We start from the raw sequence: 23,314 nt of genomic DNA, 5'->3' as shown, positions 1-23,314 counted from the left end.
TTGATGATAACGATGTTTCACCCAGTCCTAGTTAAGAAGCTCCTCGCTTCTTCATCCTTCATCCTGAATGCTGTCCCTCCTTCAGCTTTCCATCCTCACTCTCCATTCACAATCTCTGCACATTTTTCCCACACCTTCATTCCTCCGATGCCATCTGTCCTCGCTTCCCTCCAAACATGAGCTGTCTTTTCCTTTCCATGCACAGACATGTTTTTTATTCTCCCTACTAACAGAGGAGCCAACATCCTTGCGTAAAAAGCGTGTCTTTCACATCTGATGTCTCTGCACGGGCTCTCTCCTCCACCCTCCTGATCCTTCATTTCCTCAAATCATATCTAAATCCTAAAACCCTCTTCCTCTCCTCCATCCACCTCTGATCCCATTTTTTACTTTTCTACATGCACCTCTGATCCCCCTTTTCCACACTTCTCGAGCTTGTGATCCCTGCGCTCCCCAGAGTCGGGAGACATGTCCCTGTGTGTGTGAGTTGCTTGTGCAGGAGCTTGCATGTGTGGTGGCCTGGGGCAGGGATGACACAGACCCACTGGAATGAGAAGGAACAGAGTCTGGGCGTTCCTCTACAAATGCACTATTAAACCCTCTGCAGTACACAATGAGCTCATCTTAATTCAGGTCAGATGTACATCCTGCTTTCGCTTTCTTATTTTTTTCACTCTTTTCTTCCATGTAATTGATCACACCAGGTTACTGTCTTCTTTTTTCTGCATCTTTGTTGCGTTTCTCTCCTGCTGCTACTCCATTCATTAGCCTACAACTTGAACACAAGTGAGGCTGTGTTTACCTCTGTGCAGAGAAGCGCAGGTGGGAACATGTGCTTATAATGAATGCAGGACAGGTTTTATTCTTATGCCAACTTTGTTTCATCCTCAATACCTGCTTATCCTGTGCAGGTTTGCAGCAGGGTCTGCTTCAGTTAAACATTGTGGACACCCAGTCAGTCACAGGCAAAGACTGGAACCAATGACCTCCACACCGTGAAACACTTATGACAAAAACAAAATAATGATAATAGACATTTGGAAAAGAATGGGTTAGAAATCACAGATCACTCATAAAGAGTTATGTAATTTAATTATGGATTAAATGCAAGTATTCAGGACAAAATGTTCCTTTGTGAAAAAACAAATGATTTTATCCATGATGTAACATTGAGTTATTTCCAATAATGTTAAAGCTACATTTCTAATTTATTGTTTTGTTTAAAACCAAGGCTTAAGGGGATTGTTATTTAATATAACATTATAATAACATGTATTAATTAATATAACATCTAAAGTTTGTAGCCAACAAATGTCATTACATCAATTATTTTCAGTTTATAGCTCTATTACAGCTGCACAGTCCCATGAGTTTAATCCTCATTATTAATAAGAAAAAAGTCTACCAGTGTTCACTTGCTTCTTTTATTTGACAATAAAAACAACGATGCTGGGAATCTGACAGACGGAGGCATGAACATGTGGTGCCTTTTGACAAAAAACCACAAATACACTTCCTTTAACACTTTGCACAATTTAAAGCTACACAGAAACCGTTCAGGCTGGACGACAATCATATCCGTTTAAGGACATATCAGCTTTCTCAAGAAAGACATCCGCCAAACCACGAATAAACATAGGTGCCTGCTTTGAATAGGACGGATTATGAAGTCATATTTGAACAAGACTCTACTGATACATAACAGCTTTCAAGAAAAGCCACAAAGTCAAACAAAAAAGTGACAAAAACCATCTTAGTCTTGTGAGCACTAATCAAAACCACCTGAGGAGGACAATCTGGAGGTTCAAACATTCTTTAACGCAATAATTAATAACTTATTTGGGATTTAAAAAGTGTAACAAAAGAACTTGTTTTCACACAGTACCAAAGCTGAGAGAGGTACTGCGCCAGCACCACCACATCATAAGACACTGGTGAGCACATACAGTATTTACCACATCTGTATTACAATCAATCCTCACATTATCCAGCTTTTTTTTTTTTCCAGGTTCGTTGTGCTATGTAATAGAAAGAGTTAAAAGGAATTCCTCAATGGAGCCAAAATAGAAGAATGTCATTTATAATGTCTTGTGGTCACACCCAGATCTAAGCCCAGATCTCCACTTACATGTCAAAAGGTTGAGTTTTCCAAAAAAAAACTCTTGTATCTCACATGGTTGGCTAAGAGCGCCCAACGCATTTAACTCTGACATAATTCAGCGCCAGATGTTCATAATTGAAAAGCCGAGTGGTTGGACACTATTTGCCTTTGTATCATAATGATAGCCGTGACATTAAGATCTGCTGGCTGCTCTCTCTACCTGTGTTTCACACTGGTTTGTATCAGTGCAGCTCCCCAAAGACTTTGTTTAAGGAGAGACAGAATGAGAGAGGGAAACGTCCTCATGTTTCACAGCTGCCGGCCCGGGTCAGTCTAAAGTAAATGGACTTGAGGAAAGCCAATCCTAATTGATTCCAAGCCTCAAAGCTCTTTAGTAAACATTGCGGAGCAATGAAAATGACTTGTTATCCTAATTCATTGGACGCTCGCGCTGCGCTCTCAGCAGAGAGGGGGAACAAAAGGAAAGGAAGTAAGATTACACTGATTGTGTTTGTGTGTTCTATGTCATTTGGAGAAATATTGACTGCTGAGCCCCGTAAAGTGTGTTCAGATTATGCATAATTCGAAGGTCCTAGCCATGGTGGAGATAATGATTGAAACAGAGGAATATTTTACCAGATTGTTCTTTGTTGCCAAATAAATGGTAAATCCAACAGACCAAGGACAGTTCAGAGGGTTTTACAGGAAGGAGAACACTGAAATGACTGCATATGTTCCTTTAAGGAACCGCAGTATGACCTTCAATCACCTCCATAATGCTTTATCAGGCCAGAGCAAAGCCAGCCTGTGAAGTTTGTCCTGTCTAGGAAGTTCCTGTAGAGAAGCCCTGTGTTCATACACTCCAGTTAGCTCTAATGGTTTCCTGTGGAAGCATTTCTGTTCATGAGAGTGGTTTCCTCAGACCTTTTTCCTGCTAATGGGAACATTTTCAGAACAACTCTGATCAGATTTTTTACATACAAGGCCAAGCTGAGAATTATCCCAAAATGTGTTATGGAACACATTGTGGAAGACGATTAAACGGACATCCTCACCGAGGCTAAAGGTTATGAATTTAAATGCTTTGATAGACTCAGTTTAAAATCTCATGTTTTGAAGGAGACTGAGATTTCATTCTTTTAGTTCAGAAACACAACAATCAAAGGGGTGTTGAACAAAAAGGTCCACGCCTTCATCTAGTTAGTGCCAATCTCCCCAGTTTTTTTAAAAAATTTTTTTAATCAGGCTTCAGCTCACCAAAAACTATCACTTATTCACTAACCAAAAAATGGTCCAATTGTTATCAGGAACACAGCGCTGATGGATGTCTGTGAGGCATGCTTTGTAAAATTCTTCAAAACAGATTGTCTTCATTAAGCTTTCTTTTAGAGTCATGTAACTTACAACTTATACTACAGGTTTACTACAAATTGTAGAATGTAATGCATGCCAATGCTATGCTACTAGCACTAAACAATGGTATAACTACATATTTAAACCATTTTTTAGGGGTCTATATAATAAAACTGATTTACTTTTTAATCATTGTATTACATTCCTTTTACACAAAGTTAATTTAAAGATCATATACCAGTGGTCTCCAACCACCGGGCCGTGGACCGGTACTGGTGAGCCATTTGAGGCAGGGCCGCAATCAAAGAGAATATTTTAAAAAACGTAAAGTATTTCATTTACATTTGTTTTATTTTGACAACATTTTAATTTCTGCTTTATATTACAGACTTAACGGAAACATGTGCCCCGTGTATATGTTTTATTGTGATAAGTCGTGCCTTGTAAATTACACGGGGACTGAATCTTTATAGAGACTATTATGAAATTACACTACACCCGTCTTTATCTTAGAGATTTAACAGTTAAGTTCAACTTTTTGCAAGTCAGAAATAACAAAAACAGAAATAAAAAATGTACTACAGTACATCAGAAAACCTGTAAAAATCATTTTAAAAATGAAAGTAATTTATCGAGCTGTTTAATTACTACTTCAGAAGTTCCACTGCACGTTACAGTGTTTTAAATATTCACAAATTTAAATTGCCCATGTTAAGCTAAATTAACTTTTCTGTGCTTTAAACATCATAAAAGTACTATCTGGGCTTCATACACGTGCCCAAAGTGTTTTTATCATTGATTCCCTCAATCGTTAGTTAGAGGGTGATTTGCTCCTTTCTTACTGCAGGGTGAGCCCAAACACCTCGCTCCAATTTGATGACGCGTTCCTACTTTGATAACGAATTTGATGCGGCACTGAGCTGGAGAAGCCACGCCTCCAGGAAGCTCTCTGCCATGATTGACATGTAAACAGACACGCCCACAAAGGTGTTATGTATGTATTTTCTACAGTCTATGTATGTACCGGTGAACGCCCCGCCCCCACGCTCTGTCTCATGTTTATAAAGCAGCATGAGGTCGGCTACGAAGTGGGTGGGAGGAGGGTGGGCCGTCGTCTGGACCTACGTCACCGTGCGGGGAGGAGGAAGTCAGTGTCCCGTCTATAGACACGCCCACTCATGAATATGCATAACTAGGCCGCAAATCAGCCTGTTTGCGTAGAGCTGCTCAGAAAGTGACTTTTCAGAGGCTAAAACTCTGGAAAACAGGTGAGTTTGGGAAAATAAACCTCAAATACTATGTTTTTGGGGTTCTTAGAACAAATGGAGATGGCATGTCATGGGATCTTTAAAAACACAATAGTAACAACTGAGCTGTCATGCAAGGTTCTAGCTCTCAAATGGTTTCAGTGCTCAGCAATCACAGTGACAAGCATCACTGGACATTGATCTGCTAACCTCTTTAATGTCAGTGAACACCCGAGCCATGATTATCCAACATTTGAGCAACTGATTATCCTAAAGTAATGATAACTGCTTTAGTGACAATTCAGTGACAACTTAAGTAAGGGTAAAAATACTCTTATTTGCTGCCAATTGACAACAAGACACCACACAGTTGTTCAGTATTGAGTAACATGTTTATGACCAGTCTCTCCATCTTGAGAAAGCTTCACGTTTGCGCAGTAAAACCATAACTCCCACTACTAATCAGTGAAGGCTTTGTATTCCTGCAGCACATTGACAGGCTGTCGTGAGCCTGGTAAGGAGTTGATGATGACAGGTAAACTCAGGTGAAGCAGGCTCAGTGAAGTCTCTGTTACTGGCAGTGATTGCTGTTGCACCAAAGAGGATGAAATTCCACACCTGTCCTCAACAAAGAGCTTGACGGGATGTCAGTCAGGCTTAGTGATGGGCCTTCCATCCAATATTCACCACCTCCTCAAGCTGTAAATCTACACACGGCGACCGCAACACAGAGCCTGGCCTAACCCTGAGCTGTCTCAATGTCACACTGGCCTGCCATTGGCCTGGTTTACAGTAACAAAGCCAGTTCACAGAGACACTGAGGTCAGTGGTGTCAACATAGGTTCACCTACAATCAAAGCACTGACTCTTAAACAGTCATAGGACACAACACACAGAAGATTTACAGCCTGATCAACACAGGGTGTGACTAACGCTGTGATAATGATAATACACATACACAATAATAATAACAAAGTGACCACTGACGACAGGTTTCAATTACAGTTATGTCTTCAATTATCCATGTTCCATTACAACTCAAATATAATTACGGTGCCCTGCATTTTTTCCAAGTACAATTATTATTTTCCCCCTGAAAGTTAATTACAATTACATTCTCAATTACTAAAGTTCAATCACAATTAATAACAATTACTGAGCCTTTAATAAATTGGGCCATAAATCTTCCTTGCGTTAGCATCTCTTATGATAACAGGTCAGTTTTGATCCATGTCTTAAATTATCTGTAAAATACACCAAAAAAAATATTATCTATCATCTAATTTGTTTCGTATCTCTTGGTTACTTTGTTACCTAATCAATGAAAATATTGGTATTAATATTTTTGGTGTGGGCGTCCTCGATTTTAATTTTATTTAAATGATCCTGAAGAGAATAATTTTAATAATTGTTAACTACGTATGTGTAAGCCATAGAACTGTAAAATTGTTCCCAGTTTTGCGTTTAATTAAATTGTAAATAGAACAGTTTTTGCAGAATTTCCATGAATTTCATAGAAATTACAATTACAAAGTCAATCATCTAAACTCAATTACATTTCAATTATGATTACAACGGCAACAGATTTTTTTCAATTACAATTGCAATTATAATGATGCCACAATTGTAATTAATTACCAATTACACAATTACAATTATAATTGACCCCAACCCTGACTGAGGATGACACGGACACATCCCAGAGGCGCCTTTAAAATGCTGTCTCCTTGTCGTGTCATGTACATTCCTATACTGTTTAAAAGGCTTATTTAGAGCATGAAATATGAAACTGTTATAAAAGCGACTGACAGTGACCTCATCTCGTTATCTGGGACTCTCGTCAGTATCATGCAGAGAAGCACATATGGACACTCGCACACAAACACACAGGGTGAACCATTGAAACAAGAACCTCAGAACGTTCGGAGGGATTAAGAGTCTGTGCACTAGGTTTTACTGTCACTAAGGCGTGCACGGCTGTCCTGGTGTTGCAACATCACCATTTTTATAAAGGTTTTCTCTTACTCATTAGGAAGGATGTAATTGTCTAAAATTCTGTATACCTCTCCTATTCAGCCCATCAAATGTATTATTTTCTGTCAAACTCATCACTCATGGTGATTGAGCTGCATCTCTGTTCACTACGTGCAGCACAAAGAGCAGACGGAAGCTACTGATGCACAGCACCGTCACCGTCACTGTACACTACACTATTCAAAATGCTAATTTAAATGCTTTTGTTCTTCATGACAACATAAAATGAGCACATTGCTTACTTTCTTGTTATTAATAACAGAAACAAACAGAAAGGTGTGACCCTAATCCACACTAAGGCCCCTAGTTTGGATAGCACGGTCAACACACTTCAAGGCAGAGTCAAGGTGTCGACAGAAAAATGTATCACAATTATTTACAAATAAATATTCATTAAGATCTCTCTTCTACGCTGACTTTTGTGTAAAGCTGACAGTTACCACCTGCCTGTTAAATTTGAGCGTGTTCTACAAAGTAAAATAGAAATGTTGTTACTAAATGTGTCAAACCAAGCAAAATATTTTAAAACGTATTCTTCAATGGAGAAAAGTCTATTTTATAATCCCTTACACTTTCAGGGCATGGTGCGCCTTCGGTTGTCCGACTGGACTGTGTCGTCGCGACCACGCCTGACTTTTTAGGGACGCGCCTGCAGCGAGCAGAAAGGCTCATTTGACCACAGAAGGAAAAGTTCAACTTTAGATTACAAAAATACTGGCCCAAGATTTGGTATCATAGACGTAGCATAGTTGTAGCATAGACGAGCTATCAGAACAACCCTGAGGAAAACTGAGCTTAAAGTTCAGATCAAAGTCTGTTTACTATAGTACAAGCCAAACCATAGGATTTCTAGGATAATAAAGGTCAATAAATAAATATTATTGAGCATGACCCCACACCAGGTGATATACATTTTGAACAGAAAACAGCTTCTATCACACATTTCGACTTCCTGCTTGTTGCACATACTGTATCAGATACTTTTGTGTCTAATAAAACATAACCAAACTCTTCTGACCTGGATTCTAGCACAAGTTTTAGTGTAATATTCAATTCTTACCCGATCTGCCTGTTTGTGGATGGGGCCTGTGTGATGACGGAGCTGGACTGAGGTGAGGGCAGGGCCTGCTGGATCACAATGCTGCTGTCATGATTGCCCATGCGTGAGTGTGACTGCTGATGTTGGCCTTGGCCTGCTTGTCCATGCAGTGAGATGTTCTGCAAAGAACAGGGAAACGCTCTGTTAAAGTACTTAAGTACTCAATATTGGATGTCACAGTCACAACATGTCACATTTGCCAACAAAGATGATGGTGAACTTCTACAGCTCCATCATCCAGTCCATCCTCTGCTCCTCCATCACCATCTGGTACGCTGCAGCTACGGCCAAGGACAAGGCCAGACTGCAGCGTATCATCCACTCTGCAGAGAAGGTCATCGGCTGCAATCTGCCCTCCCTCCAGGACCTGTACGCCTCCAGGATTTTGAGGCGTGCAGGAAAGATTGTGGCCGACCCCTCCCACCCCGGTCATAAACTGTTTCAATCTCTCCCTTCTGGTAGGAGGTTTCGGTCCATCAGGACCAGAACCTCCAGACACAAAAACAGCTTCTTTCCCTCTGCCACCATCCACATGAACACACCCCAAGTCACCCACTGAACCCCCCCCCCCCCCCCACCCGATCACCACCTCCACCAGCTTGATACCTGCTGCACTGTATATATATATATTTATATTTATATTTATCCTATTTATCCTTTATTCTCTATCTATCCTTTATTTATCCCTCATCCTTTATATTTATCATTATTATTATTATTATTGTTGCTGGGTTGTGCTTTGTTGTTCTGTTTTTATTTCTTTTATTTCTTTTTGTTGCTTGTTTTGTGCACCAACCACCAAGTCAAATTCCTTGTACTGTCCTCAAAACTGTACATGGCAAATAAAACATTTCTGATTCTGATTTCTACACAACAGCAGAATTATAACAGCTAGACTCATAAATACAGTTTGGGTACCATACGGTGTAAACTACAGTCATTTTGCGTGTTTCTTTAGGGGAACATTGCAAGTCCAAACAAGATCAGCTTTTCCTGTTTTCACTCAGTTACATTTTTACCTTTCCATATGAACTGGATATACAAAGAAAGACCAAAGCAAACATTTTTATAATTTTGTGCAACACAATCCCCCAACAATTCAAATTGTGATGGATTAAATCAGGGGTTCTCAGCTGGTCTCACTCTGGGACCCACATTTTGCCACGGTCACTTTTTTTTTTTTAGCATTCAACCAACCAAATTGAGTTTTTCAAAAATAGCTCTTAAAAACACACATTTATATAATCTTTTTTTTTTTTTTAACATAAATCTAGATATTTTCCTGTGTAACATGCATTTCACAGCATGCCTGTCAAAAATAAAAGTTTCTTTCAAAATAAAAGACAAGTCCAACATGAGACACATGGTCTCTTCACAAATCCTGCCGTTTTTTTATAGGTAAATGGAAGTGTTATATGTTACTATGTAGTTTTTGCATTTTTCATTGTATATTTCCTGTAGATTGTGTGATCAGTATTCTTTTAGGGTGACAAATGAACATTCTGTCCATGGACTGTAGATAAAAAAATAGCCTTTTGGCTAAATGTGGTACATTTTCAGTATTGATTGTACACTGTCCCTGTTAAATTAACCAACAACATAAAATGAAAATAAGTATTAATTTATTTTTGACCAGCTGTCCGCGACCAACCCAGTACAGGGGTGTGACCCACTTTTGGGTCCTGATCCACCAGTTGAGAATTGCTGGATTAAATGTCATGAGTAAGGGCCTGTCTACATTCTGACTCCGCACTTATTTCTTTCTGATCGCTTTTTTTTTGTTTTTGCTCCTTGAGTCTTCTGAATGTGTAAAAAACATTATGTATTCACTCTGCAGGGCTGCTTTGCTCCAGCTCACCTCCTGCTGACTTAGCACTGCCTCTCGTCATAAACTACGCAGGTAGGGCAGACTAGACACGACTGACCTGAGTACACGAGAGCTCCAGAGCCAAAGCTCTCAGACGAGAGCTTAGTTGCAGTCTGCACGTCTTCCTAGACATTAGATAAGCAGTCTCTCTTGTTGCAATCTGACAAGCAGCCACGTTTTAGGCGAGGCCGCTTCAGGGCAGCTCTAAGATGAATAAATGAACACCTTTGGCCCTTGTCAAACGTCAGAGTTATGCTTCTCTGCTGACATGTGAGGTGCACCAGCCACGGCTTTTGTTTGCTGCCAACAGGTTGTCTCAGGGGTCTGTCTTTAGTTCTGGTAAGAAATAGGACTCCTTTGCTATGAGACAGCTCAGGGGTTGTTTGAAGTTACAGGTGGAAAACATGATCTCTGCTCTCCTCACCTTGTGGGTGAAAAAATCTTCACCTACTAGCCTTGTCTGTCATCAGTGAAAGGACAAAAGGAGACCTTGGACCGTGGAATCAGAGGGAAGAACCAGTGAGGACCAGCGTTACATGCCGTCCATTTCAGAGTGCAGTCACATGACGTCTATGTTTGAAATCTATTAAAAGTGCCTTATCAGTTCCTGGTGTGTGGCTTGCACTTAGCGACATGATGTGAGCCGATAACAGCTCATAATCCCCAAAGCGGACCTCTGTGGATGGCTGTGGCTCTGAGCTTTTTGGGCTCATTTCTAAAACTTTTCACTACCTGTTTACTGTCCTCTTCTTCCTGGGCTTTGCGGAACTCCTGCTCAATGGAGCAATCCAGCTCACTGAACAATCCCACCTCTTCACAGTTCTTCAAGAAACGTGTTGGCGTGGGTGTCTGATCTGCAAAACACAGAAATCCATTTCAAGACTGTTAAGTTCTTTTATTTTGAAATAGTGTTAAATGTCCCATGTCATGCAATTTTTCACCCATCTCCATCTGTTCTAAGAACCCCAAAAACATAGTATTTGAGGTTTATTTCCCCAAACTTGCCTGTTTTCCAGAGTTTCAGCCTCTGAAAAGTCACTTTCTGAGCAACTCCACGCAAACAGGCTGATTTGCGGCCTACTTATGATCACATTGCGGCATATTCATGAGTGGGCGTGTCTATAGACGGGACACTGACTTCCTCCTCCCCGCACGGTGACGTAGGGCCAGAGGACGGCTCGCCCTCCTCCCACCCACTCCGTAGCTGAGCTAGTGCTGCTTTATAAACATGAGACAGAGCATGGGGGCGGGGCGTTCGTCGGTACATACATAGACTGTAGAAAATACATATATAGCACTGCGCGAAGGACGCTGAAATGCTCACCTTTGTGGGTGTGTCTGTTTACATGTCAATCACGGAAGAGAGCTTCCTGGAGGCGCGGCTTTTACAGCTCAGTGCCGTGTCAAATTCGCCATCAAAGTGGGAACGCGTCATCAAATTGGAACGAGGTGTTTGGGCTCACCCAGTAGTAAGAAAGGAGCAAATCACCCTCTGACTAAGGATTGAGGGAATCAATGATAAAAACACTTTGGTCATGTGTATGAAGCCCAGATAGCACTTTTATGATGTTTAAAGCACAGAAAAGTTAATTTAGCGTAACCTGGGCCCTTTAAGGTTTCATTTATTAGACAACTTTTTTCAGGAAATTTATTTTGAAATTTACTTAGATCTCCTGACATGTTTCGTCTGCCAACGGTCAGTCTTCCTCAGAGACATTTACTGATTGCTTTCATGTGTCTTTATGGGTTTTGTTCTGGGCCTGGCTAAACTGAGTTGTCTCAGATGGCCACGCCCCCTGTCGCCCGATGGTCTTGGTATGACATACATGGAATTTTATATATTACGTTGCATTGAAGATTGACAGTTGGCAGTCAAAACATGTCAGGATATCAAATACATTTATAAAGTAAATTTCCTGAAGAAAGTTGTCTTAATAAATGAAACCTTAACACACTATTTCAAACTGTTTACGTCCTGTGTAGATGAACGATAATCCACTGCATAATCAATATTTTTTTGTGTTTTCGCAGTTAGAAGCATAACCGCATGATGTTGCATCTTTTATATAGTACTTTTTTTCTCACAGATTTAGGGAGAGTTATGTGTAAATAAATTAAACTGTAATATTACTGTAAAGACATTTAATCTTGGGAAAGCGCCAAGTTCTGTTAAAAAAGAAAAACCTTCAAAATATATGTTTCATTTAGAAATATTTCATAAAAATTTAACACAAATATTTTGACCTATTGTTAATTTGTATCTTTTTTCGCTGTTGTTTAATAATATTAATAATAACAGTATTTGTGGCCTCCTTTAAACACTATTTATTACTGATTTATGTTATTAGAATGGTAATCATTCAACAGTCCCTTGTAATGGTTTTTGAAAATTCTGAATTTTCTTTAAAAAAAAAATTTTAAAAAAAGTTTTTCCTGATTAAAGTTTTATTTGACTATTTCGTGTTTTTGTGTGCATGCAAAAAGCAGTTAATTCATCAACGCTGAGAGTAAAAATAAAGAGGATTTACATGAGGAATAACGAAAGTGCAGTGTGCAGTTGTGCTTTAAGGGTTTTACATCCATGTGTAGAGAGAGAGAGAGAGAGAGAGAGAGAGAGAGAGAGAGAGAGAGAGAGAGAGAGAGATGATGCCCTTGATAGCCCCATTTTAGCTGACAAAGTACAGATCCCACCTACCAAGAGGGGGTCTCATTTGTGCAGCTCAGTCAAGCTGCGGTATTCAACTTGACGTGGTGGGGGGTGCACACAGTTCAGGTTTCAGACAGTTGAAGGTGATTTTAGGATCACGATTGTTTCAAAGACTAAAAGCATACTTGGTGTTCTGTTTATCTACACTGGCCAGACTGGGGATAGATTCCAACTTTCATCACGACATGTATACCCAAAATACACTTTAGCAAAAGAACAGCTTCCATTTTCAGAGGTTGAGACTATAAGTCAGGCGCTATTTTAAAAAGTCAAATGGTTGTTTAGTTGATGGGTGAAATGCTAAAAAGAGCAAGAGGTGAACCGATGTTTGACGTTCACTAAAAGGGAACAGGATGATAACTTAGTGAGCAGAAATGGGCATGACCTTGTGATTAACGGAGCCATATTGTACAGAAATGGTTCACTACATGCACGGACATTCATCACATGATTTAGATAAGTTGTAAAAATTACATCAATTTGTCAAGACAAAAGTTTTCAAACTCATCTCAGTTCAAGGGCCACATACAGTACAACCTAGTTTGATCTCAAATAGGCCGCACTAAAAAAAAAAACACACAAGACTTTGTAAAGGAAAAATAGACAAATTCAAAATTGTGTTTCCCCAGTTTTCACTATGTCACTTAAAGGTGCAGTTTGCAACTCTTATAAAAGTGACTTTTTGTCATATTTGCTAAAGCTGTCACTATGTAAGGACAGCTTTACATCAAACTAGTAGTTTGTGTGAAAAAAAACAGACTCATTGAGTCCCTCCTGCTGCTCCTGGCAGATTGCCAGAATGCACCACGACCGAGCAAAAAGAACCAATCAGAGCCAGGATTGTGTTTGATGGACTGTCTGACAATTGTTGCTCACAGGCCCCGCCCCTTTCCCAGGGCTGTAGCGCCGTCTTTTTTTACAGTGTATGGTCTGGAGGAGTAGAATATGGAATTGGTGACTTTTCTGCTTGAAAGGTAATTACTACTGCTTGATTTACATTATGTTTGATTTGTAATTGTTAAACTAGAACTCTGTAGTGCATGTGTTGTTTGTGTGTGCGCAGCAGCCTCCGTTTGGGCTGCTGTGTTGTTGCTGCTGATTCTGAGGTGTGTGCACATTGAGAGAGAGAAGCGTTGCAGTAATATGCTTTTAACAGAGCATGTCATATTACTGTGGTGTGGCTGTCTGGCTAACATTAGCTTGTTAGCTCCTCTGAGGGAGGAACTTTGGAACGTTTGGAGGCAGGGCAAGAGAGCAGCAGAGAGGGAGTGGGAGAGAGGGATCTGAAAGTTGCAGACTGCACCTTTAAAGCAGAGGTTGTCAACTGGTCTTACCCTGGGACCCACATTTTGCCATTGTCATTAAATCGCAACCTAATTTTTTATTTTTGGAATTCAACCAACCAAAATTAGTTTTTCAAAAACAGCTGTTGAAAACACCCATATATATAATGTTTTTTAAAAACATAAATCAACTATTTTCCTGTGCAACATGCATTTCACAGCATGCCTGTCAATAGAGTTTATTTCAAAATAAAAGACAAGTCCAAAATGAGAGACATTAAGTATTCATTTATTTTTGACCAGCTGTCTGCAACCCTCCCAGTACAGGTCGGCGACCCACTTTTGGGTCCCGACCCACCAGTTGAGAATCATTGACTTAAAGTATCCTGAATGTTAAGCAATTAGTCAAACATTTCTTGAATTTGCAACTTACGTTCTCAAAACGTTCATATTTAATTGGAAGAATTCTGTGGGATAATTTTAAGAGATTTTTACAAGTTTCTAGAAGAAAGAAAATTGCAATTTAATAATTCTGTAAATAATAAAATAATAAAAGCCCCATCATATTTTGGTGGTATTTTACTGAATTTGAGAATTTGGAGGTAGGGATAGATTTACAACTTATCTGGTGATCTACAAAGTGTCACGTTTTCGCAGAATTTTTTGCTTTGAACAAAATCTTCCTGCGGGCCAGACAAGATGCTCTCGGGGGCCGAATTAGTCCTGCGGAGCTTTAGTTTGACACTAGTGCTGTAAAGCATAAACGTGGACTGGCTTTAAACTGTTCAGTGTGAGAGGTCGCTGGTGTTGTAGCTCAGAAGGCAAACGATACGAGAAGGCCGGCCTAGAAAAATCTGATCCTGCTGTCCACTCAGTGTTAATAATGAACAGGAAACAATCTCAGTGGTTGGCTGGAGTGGGTCACCGTAGACAATGCTGTTTATATAAAACGACTTTAAACATTGAAAATTCTAACTAAATGTTGGCCTGGTTTGACCTTTCAGTACACAGTCCATATCTATAATTCTAAAGTTTATACCCAGATTGGCATGAACGCTTAATTACGAGTTAAACTCCCTCCATTCTGCCACTCAGACTTTTTAAGACTTTTATTGACATTTGAAATTACATTTAAGACTAACATCACAGTAAAAACAAAAACGCCACATCAATTATATAGGGTTAGGGTACAGTTTTTCTAGTGACTAGTGTAGACGTGCAACTGGCGGCCCCCCAAAGTAAAATACACAAAAAAACAGACTAAAATAATCAAAATAACTCCAAAAACACACAAGATGACTACAAAGATAGCTAGAAATATATAAAACAACAAAAATACAAAAAATAAAAACTATTAAGAAAAATCTTCGATGCAAGCAATTTTAGTTAAATTTACATTTCCCCTTGTTGCTACGAGCATGACGCGCTGCAACACGTCACTGTTTTGTAGCTGGTTCCGCTGTTGTGATTATGGTAAATTATTTTTAAAACTTTAAATGAAAGTTACCATTTATTTTTTAAATGTGAGACTAATTAAATCATAAAATCATACTTAAATGTTGAAATTGAAGATGCTTGAAACATTGCTTTAAGACATTTTAATGACAATTGAGGCCTTATTTTTAGATTCATGAATTTAATGCCTTTTATGACTTTTTAAGGATCTGTGGGAACCCTGTATAAATACACAAGTATCAAAGCAACAAAAGGTAAATAAATGTATGAGTAAATTGTGCATCAGTGTGCGTCAGTGTCTCGGCATCCTGTTGAGGTATGTGCCGTGTTGTCATATAACTTACATTATTGTAAACAACACAGATAGACGTGCTGTAAAAGTAATCCGATGACAGACGACCGTGAGTCACACCTGCACACAAACCACTGGTTCCTTCCCTGTGATCCCTGCACCAGCAGTGAGTGAGTGAGCTGGGACTGATGCAGACGTATGCTCACCTGATAACATGTTGTCGTTCTTTATTGAGGGAAACTTCAGGGTCATCTCGTGCTTGTGTCGATGTATCATTAGATGGTCCTCTGTGGGAAATCGCTGTGGAGTAATAATGTCAAAGAATGTTAAAGGAGAGCAGCACTGGCTGATGACGTCCATCTGAAGTTTTCATGCACCTGCAGCATAGTTAGGTTAGTGTTTCACTGAGGTCTCCACAAAGCTCCTCCTTGAGCCTTGAGTGTTACGTCTCTTCATGTTACACACATGCACATGTTTGCGCTGCGCTGTAATGCTGCTCCTCAGACTCACCTGAGAACAGCCAGGAGCGTTGCACACATACGGCCTTTCCTGGTCTGAGTTCATCACTCTGGTGAACTTCTCATAAAACTACACAAAAAAAGACAGACGAAGAAAAATAAGGTGTGGGAGATGGTAACTCATGTGAGTTTTTCAGTAACTAAGAAAAACAGAATTTGTTTGTGTCAGACATAAACTTGCAACAGCACCTGCACCAGCTTTTTCACGTCATTTGAACTTGAACAACAAATGAATAGCAGAAGATACATAAAACTCACACATGTTAGTTGCACAGGCAGAAATTCATGATTAGAATTTCTTCATAAACCAGTGAAGACCAGGAAACCACTAGAGGTTCTCAACTGGTCTCACACTGGGACCCACATTTTGCCACCGTCATGAAATCGCGTCCCATTTTTATTAGAATTCAACCAACCAAATTTAGTTTTTGAAAAATACAGTAGCTGTTGAAAACACACATATAATTTTTTAAGAACATAAATCTATATATTTTACGGTGCAAGCAACATGCATTTCACAGCATGCTTGCCAAAAGAAACATTTCTTTCAAAATTAAAGACAAGTCCAACATGAGAGACATCAAGCATTTATTTATTTTTGACCAGCTGTCCGCGACCCTCCCAGTACAGGTCCGCGACCCACCTTTGAGTCCTGACCCACAAGTTGAGAAACGCTGCACTAGAGAACATCCCAGCAGGGGTGGAATGAACGGGTACACCCCGGACAGGCCGCCATTCTGAGAGTTTACACAGAGACTGTCTGAGACACTCCTACACACAGTCTGACTACTCTTCACTTCACAAAAAAATGTTTTTAGACTGTGGGAGGAAATTGTAGTAACCTGAGAAAACCTATGCAGGCTATAGGAGAACATGCAAACGCTGTAGAGAGAAACAGTGGCACACTGGGCTCATACGGGACATGTTCCTTGTTAGTCATTTGCCTTGATAAATCCTGATGCATGCAAATTAAAAAAAAAAAAAAAAAGATTAAACATTGTAGCTATATGATATATCACTCTTAGCTTAAATTAACTTTGTAAGTTGGAAAAAAGTCAAACTCCAAAGCATACTGGAAAACGCTGACCAAATATCCACGTAATCATTTTAAAATCAACAAAAAGGTTATTTTCACTACTGTGTTTCAACCTTATTTTAATGGCAAAAGTCCAGTTTTAGGATCTAATTAAAAAAATGTGGGTCATGAAATATAAGAAGAAGAGAAAGAGAAGATAAAATGTTTAGTCAAAAAATACACACATACACATTAAATATGTCAACACATCATCTGGCAAAATAAACTGCATGTCTCATGATGAGCTAAATACAAATGCCCTGAATATAAAAAAAAACAACGGTGTCATAATTCTATTGTTTTAGTGATATTGATTCAAAGTAAGACTAAAAAACACATATATTCTTGTATACATTTAGTGAAAGGTCTTAAAAATAATATAAAAATCAAAAATAACTTGTGTATTTTTTTATATGCACCCTTATGCATAAAATAAATACATAGTTATATACAAAATATTGCACATGCATTAATAAAAAATAAAAAAAAACATAAAAAAAGTTAGGTCGTGCGTGCTGGATGAGGGCATCCATTCACATGCAAGCAAACTTCTAAGCTCAGACTGCTGCGCACACAGGGTTAGAAAAGCTTCCACAGTGTGTTCGATCATTTACAAATAGGTTTTACCAGCTCACGGCAGGTTTTTGTTCTCTCAACAGACGAACTGAAACCATCAGGTGAAGGAAAGGGTCGATATGTTAATTAAAGTGGAAGAAAAAACATTTAAATATGGGAACTGAATTGCATTTGTTTCCTTATTTCAGTTTTGAAGCCCAAACTATTAAAGTGCCCTAATATCTCAACGGAAGGTCCAAAAACTGACTTTATCTCAGAATAAAAACAGGATTGTTCTTTATTTTGAGTTTGTTGGTGTTATTTTCAGTGACACACTCATTTTGGCACTTCCAATGAAAACAGTAAAAGAGGCCGATGTCTTTTGAGTACAGAACGAGTGTAATAAACAAAATAAAAACTGATGCTTTGAATTTGTTTTTGGCATTTTTGAAAAAGTCAGTTTATTTATGTTAGATCGTAATAAAAGTGTGTATTTTTAAAGTACGATCAAAGTTGATGTTACAAAGTGGGAGACGAAGCAGCTTTAAGTGAATTCTCATCAAGATTAAGTGCACATTTAATATTTTATTTTAGTTTGTATTGTGCATAATACTGTATGCATTATATCTCGACAAGCTGGTGTGTCATTGCAAATGTAAATATTCTTGACATGTGAATTGTATTTTTGATTTTTTTTTTTTTTAAATTGTACTGAAATGTACATTTTACTTTGTATGGACCCCAGGAAGACTAGCAACCACCTCGTGGAAGCTAATGGGGATCCAAATAAAGAATAAAGGGGAAAAACATCTTCACTGTAACATTAAAGACAGAGTATCTCAGCTGCCTATACCAGTGAGAAAAAAAATGTTTTTAATAATCAACAGTTGTTAAATGTCAGCATTTGAATCACTGTCATATTGAGTGACAACACATGCTTTTAAAGATTTGATCACAGTGTGAACACTAAGGCAAAGCCCATGAAAGACCTTTAAGTACAGGTGTGGAGACCAATTATTCAATGCAGAAAGTCTTTAAATCAGTCGGATAAAGTCACATGTTACAATCACAAACACATGATGCCTGGTTTGTTTCTCTAAAGTGGTCGTAACTAAATCAAAAACATCTTTCGTGTTCACAGCTGTGATTGTGCACCATTAATTCTCATTAATTCAAAATATTTCCCTGCGTCCATCTGTTTGCAAGAGCATCAGCAACACTGAGCTCTGCATGTGCCACATGTTCTCAGCAGAGTGGGGAATACGTTCATGCACCACGTAGCCCGCATGTGTGTTATTTTCATGGGTGCAGACTATTTCCTTAAGCACAGTCCAAACACTCAGATGTTGTGTTATGCTAAGCAGTGCTGTTTTCCTAACAAGCTGTACTTCATGACCAAGCCTGGAAAACAGGGTCTGGACAGGGTCTCTCTGTCAGTCCTGCATTGGCATACTCTTTCTCTCTCTTTCTGTCACCATCCGGGCCCCTTCGGACTTACCTGGTCTCATTCCACATCACAAACCAACATCACACCTGAAAACAGTGCCTATGGTACAGGGTTCCCACATTTGTTTCCACAATGATTTTTCAAAACTTTTTAGCAAATTTCCATGACTTGGTTCTGAAGCACTGAGATTTTTTTTTTTTTTAAATTATTATTTATTTTATTTTTTTGCGTATGCATTTCCAAGTTTTTAGCGTACGCCAGCAGATGTGATCTTAACTACGCACAGTTTTATAAATGAGGCGGAGAGTGAATTTGCGTGAATTCATGAGATCTCGTGATTCCCGCTCAATTCACAATTCACACTTTCACTTTGAGATAATGCTTAACATCTTTGGCGTTTAACATATTTCCAAAACTTTTCCAAAACAGTTGAAATATTCCATGACTTTTCAAGACTAGAATTTTTTTTTTTTTTTTCAAATTCCATAACTTGATAGTAAAATAAAACCCTTTCCCTATTCTGCATCAACAAGTCAAGCTATTTGACCTCAATGCCTGGGTTCATTTGATCATTTTTTCAATTAAAAAGCATGAGGTATTTTGCAGATCAAGAAGAAAAATAACTATTTTTTTAAACAGCTTTTAAAAGAGATGAAACAGTTCTTAGATCAAACTGGTCATAAAGTCCTAAAATATATATTTAAAGGTGGAGGGGGAAAAAAGAAAAAGAAAATAAATATAAGTATAGGCTATAAGCAATAAAAGCAAACACATTTACGGGGACTTTGATAGTAAAATTAAACTCTTTCCTAATTCTGCATCAATAAGTCAAGCTATTTTTGACCTCAATGCGTGGGTTCATTCCATCACTTTCTACTAGTTTGGACCTTTCAATTAAAAAGCATGAGGTATAAATTATACGATTAGAAACAACGTTCTGACTACATACATACCAGATACATATATATATATATATACCTTCCTGTTCCCGTTTCTAAAATGGGACAATCATCTCGTTCCATTAAGCAGGAAATTCAAACCAGATGATGCATCAACTTTCAAGCATTAATTCTGAAAATGTCGCCCTGAATTATTCAAAAGCTTTCACACTTAAAACTGATCAGTGTTCAGCTCCCTTTCTTTGGAAAGAGGACTTGGCTCTCGTTTAATCTGTGTTTTTAGTTTTTAACAGAGGAAATTCACTTACACTCTACATTAACCTCATCCTGATGTGAGCAAAAGGGGAAGGATTAGGGGGTCTGGCATTTGATTTCAAGAGAAATGAGGTAGAAATGTAGGTACAGACCAGAGAAGTTTTTGGGGTGCAAAGGCATACGGGGTTAAAGCAAGTACAAATATGCGCTGCAATTTAAATCCCCAGCTCCCCATGACCTGGGGTTTTTTTTTTTTTTTTGACAGCACAAGTTCAAGGTAAGATTACCACAAGCCCCTGAGGCGAGGAAGACAAAGTGTGCCCTGAGCCTCTGCTCTCATAATGAACGTGTGCCACAAAGCCTGCTGTGATGTAAACCTCAATACTTCTCCACAGACCTGAGTTATTATATTTAAAGTACAAAAATCCCTCCCAGATGGCTTCTAAGGCAATGACAACACCCACAGAACTCTTACTGTAAAAAGTTTTACATCACAGAAAAAAAAAAAAGAGAGAAAGAGGCCCAGTGATTTAAAAACAACACAAAATGACAGTCAAAGTAAAAACAAGTGTGATTAATTCCATTTCAGCCCTTACTACATGAGATCAATCATGAGCACATGAATCACCCATCAACAAATAAACTGGGAGCAGGTCACATTTCACTACTGCTATGGGCCACTGGGCAGCAATTAGGCTTAACGTTGTGCAAAGTAGGAAATACATCTGCACAAGGTCAGTTAGTGACCAACTTTATTAGAGTGAGTTTCTTTTTTTTTTTTCCATTACCTACAGTCTACTGTTTAAAATTCAGATGATGTTTTGACAGATCAAGGAGAAAAAGAACTAAATCTGACATGTTTCTTATTATTATTATTATTTATTAAAATGGCTAGCTTTTAACAGAGTTATTAATGATTAATTGGCTAAAGTGCTGAAGCAGTTCTTAGATCCAACTGGTCGCAAAGTCCTAAAATATATATTTAAATAAATATGAGCATAGGCTCCAACAAGCAATAAAAGCAAACACATTTAAGGGGACTTGACACCACCAGGATCCTGCACCATAAACAGTGCATGAAGCCGTGTGGTATTGACAGTGCTGTCACTATAAGCTCAACATAATGACGGCAGCCTGGGAGCAATCAAATAATTAAAACGTGTTTCTCTGTTTTCGTGCTTGGTCAGCAGGACCTTCCTGAAAATAGCCCCTCAACAACATCTCAGCGCTTTAATCCAATATCGACTGGCCTGCAGAATGACGTAATGTTGGGCACATTTCACAATAAACTCGATTTAGGAGAAGAAAGAAGAAAAAAAAGAAAAGAAAAGGAAAGAAAGAAAGCGCAATGTTTTTTTTGTTTTTGTTTTTTGTACTAGTGAGACAAGCTGAAACCTGCCGTTTAGTGAACCGCACAGTCCGGGTAGAGAAGCCCCGGCTCTGCTATCCACAGATGGGACAGGAATGACAGCGATGCGGGGCTGAAGCTCTGGAGCTCAATCCGTGTCAATGCATTTCTTTTTTTTTTTTTTTTTAAATCTTTAAAAAAAATATATATATATATCATCGTTTCAATACAATAACAGTCCCGTTTCTCAACAACCGTGCACTCCTGCAGACACAGACCGAGCTTGCACTTGACTCCCCGTGTGCAACTTCACCGACAGACAGTCAACAGATAGGCACGGACGGACAACGGGTGACACGAGCGCACAGATGCACACACACTAGAGCTGGCATTGACAAGACAACATCATCATCTTCACCTGGACAGCTGATGGAGAAGGGGATGAAGAAAGGGGTAAAAAATAAAATAAAAAAAATAAAAGTCAGAAAATGAGCTTCTAATAACGAGCACAACCAACCTGCAGAGGCGCGTGCACGGTCCTCTGCATGGCGGCCGGGCCTCGACTTACCAAACAAGAGGAGAAACTGTGAAGCAGTCGCTCAGAAGAAAACCACGTTGGACTGAGAAAAGATTACAATACGATCTATTTAGAGAGGCATAACGTCACCCTGGGGTGACGTCACGTGGGATTCCTGAACTTCTAAATCATTGCGGTCCGCTCAGGGGTGGTGCCACAGGGGAGGGCGGGGTTTGAATTTGGACACGCCCAGAGGATGGAGGTGGGTGTGGCCACAGGGCAGGGTGCAGGACGGACCAAAGAAGACAAAAGAGCAACAGAGTGAGGACTCACAGGGAGACATCCGCATATCAGACACCCACATGTAAGAAACTGGAACTGTCCAGCTAAATTATAGACATTTTTATAACTGCCACTGATTTGAAAGTTTGTTATATATAAATATATAGATTATACACTATTTCCATAAGGAATTCTAATACCCTCTATAGCAGGGGTCTTCAACCTGTGGCTCTGGAGCCTCATGTGGCTCTTTGACTCTTTCGCAATGGCTCTTTGTCGCTTTAAAAAAAAAAAATGAAATAATGAATTGTTTTTTCTTACAGAGGGTGTTGATGATTAGTGACATTAACGTCAAATACAATTACGATAAAACAATTGGTTAACCTAAAAATAAATCACACTGTGCAATTACTCTGCCACCTTCCTACTTCAACTCCTACAACCTCTACAGACCATCAACTGTCCTTGCACCTGTAGCTAACCTTAAGTTTTAAATACCTTGTAAGATAACTAAACTAACAAAAAGACTATTTTAGAAGGGATATAGATATAGATATAGAGATTGTATTTGTGTGGGGAAAGATGTATTTAATTGCCAACATGCTGCCTAAATCTGCATGCTTTATGTTTTGCCAGAAATGAGCAATTAACGTGCTGACCAAGATGATCATGTGTTCTCAAATTCAAGTTATTTTTTGTAGCTCATGAAATTATTTGATATTATTTTAACTGTGTAGAATTTTATATACTGTATTGTCTTCATTGAGAAGGTTTTTTTTCGGCTCCGGAAGGACTTTAATCCAGGCGAGATGAGGCAAAACGGCTCCTTTGAGAGTAAAGGTTGCAGACCCCTGCTCTATAGCATTGGTTCTCAAATGTTTCTAGCTCAAGTACCCCTTTCTTTAATTTCTGAATCCCCCTCTGTCCGACTACAACATTTTGCTCGAAATACTAATGAAAAAAACAACTATAGAGCGTAT

General features: G+C 39.0%; 1 protein-coding gene across 2 annotated transcripts in view; it reads right to left on the bottom strand.

Annotated features, from left to right (window-relative positions):
• The window catches only part of creb5b (cAMP responsive element binding protein 5b), a 56,108-nt gene extending 33,885 nt beyond the window's left edge, over positions 1-22,223 (bottom strand). The window contains exons 1-5 of one of the 2 annotated variants that reach the window (XM_028470061.1): positions 22,104-22,223; positions 15,949-16,026; positions 15,645-15,738; positions 10,434-10,555; positions 7,796-7,953 (exon numbers count right to left, since the gene is read on the bottom strand). In XM_028470061.1, coding sequence (XP_028325862.1) covers positions 7,796-7,953; positions 10,434-10,555; positions 15,645-15,738; positions 15,949-16,002 — 428 coding nt within the window. In that variant the 5' untranslated portion in view covers positions 16,003-16,026; positions 22,104-22,223. Of the gene's footprint in view, positions 1-7,795; positions 7,954-10,433; positions 10,556-15,644; positions 15,739-15,948; positions 16,027-22,052 lie in introns of both variants that reach the window. The other variant, XM_028470060.1, reaches the window with a different exon arrangement.
• Positions 22,224-23,314: the final 1,091 nt, after the last annotated feature.

This window comes from Gouania willdenowi, chromosome 16 (genome assembly GCF_900634775.1).
Source record: "Gouania willdenowi chromosome 16, fGouWil2.1, whole genome shotgun sequence".
NCBI lineage: Eukaryota > Metazoa > Chordata > Actinopteri > Blenniiformes > Gobiesocidae > Gouania > Gouania willdenowi.
Note: the sequence above shows the minus strand (reverse complement) of the source record. Positions and strands in the feature narration are given on the sequence as shown.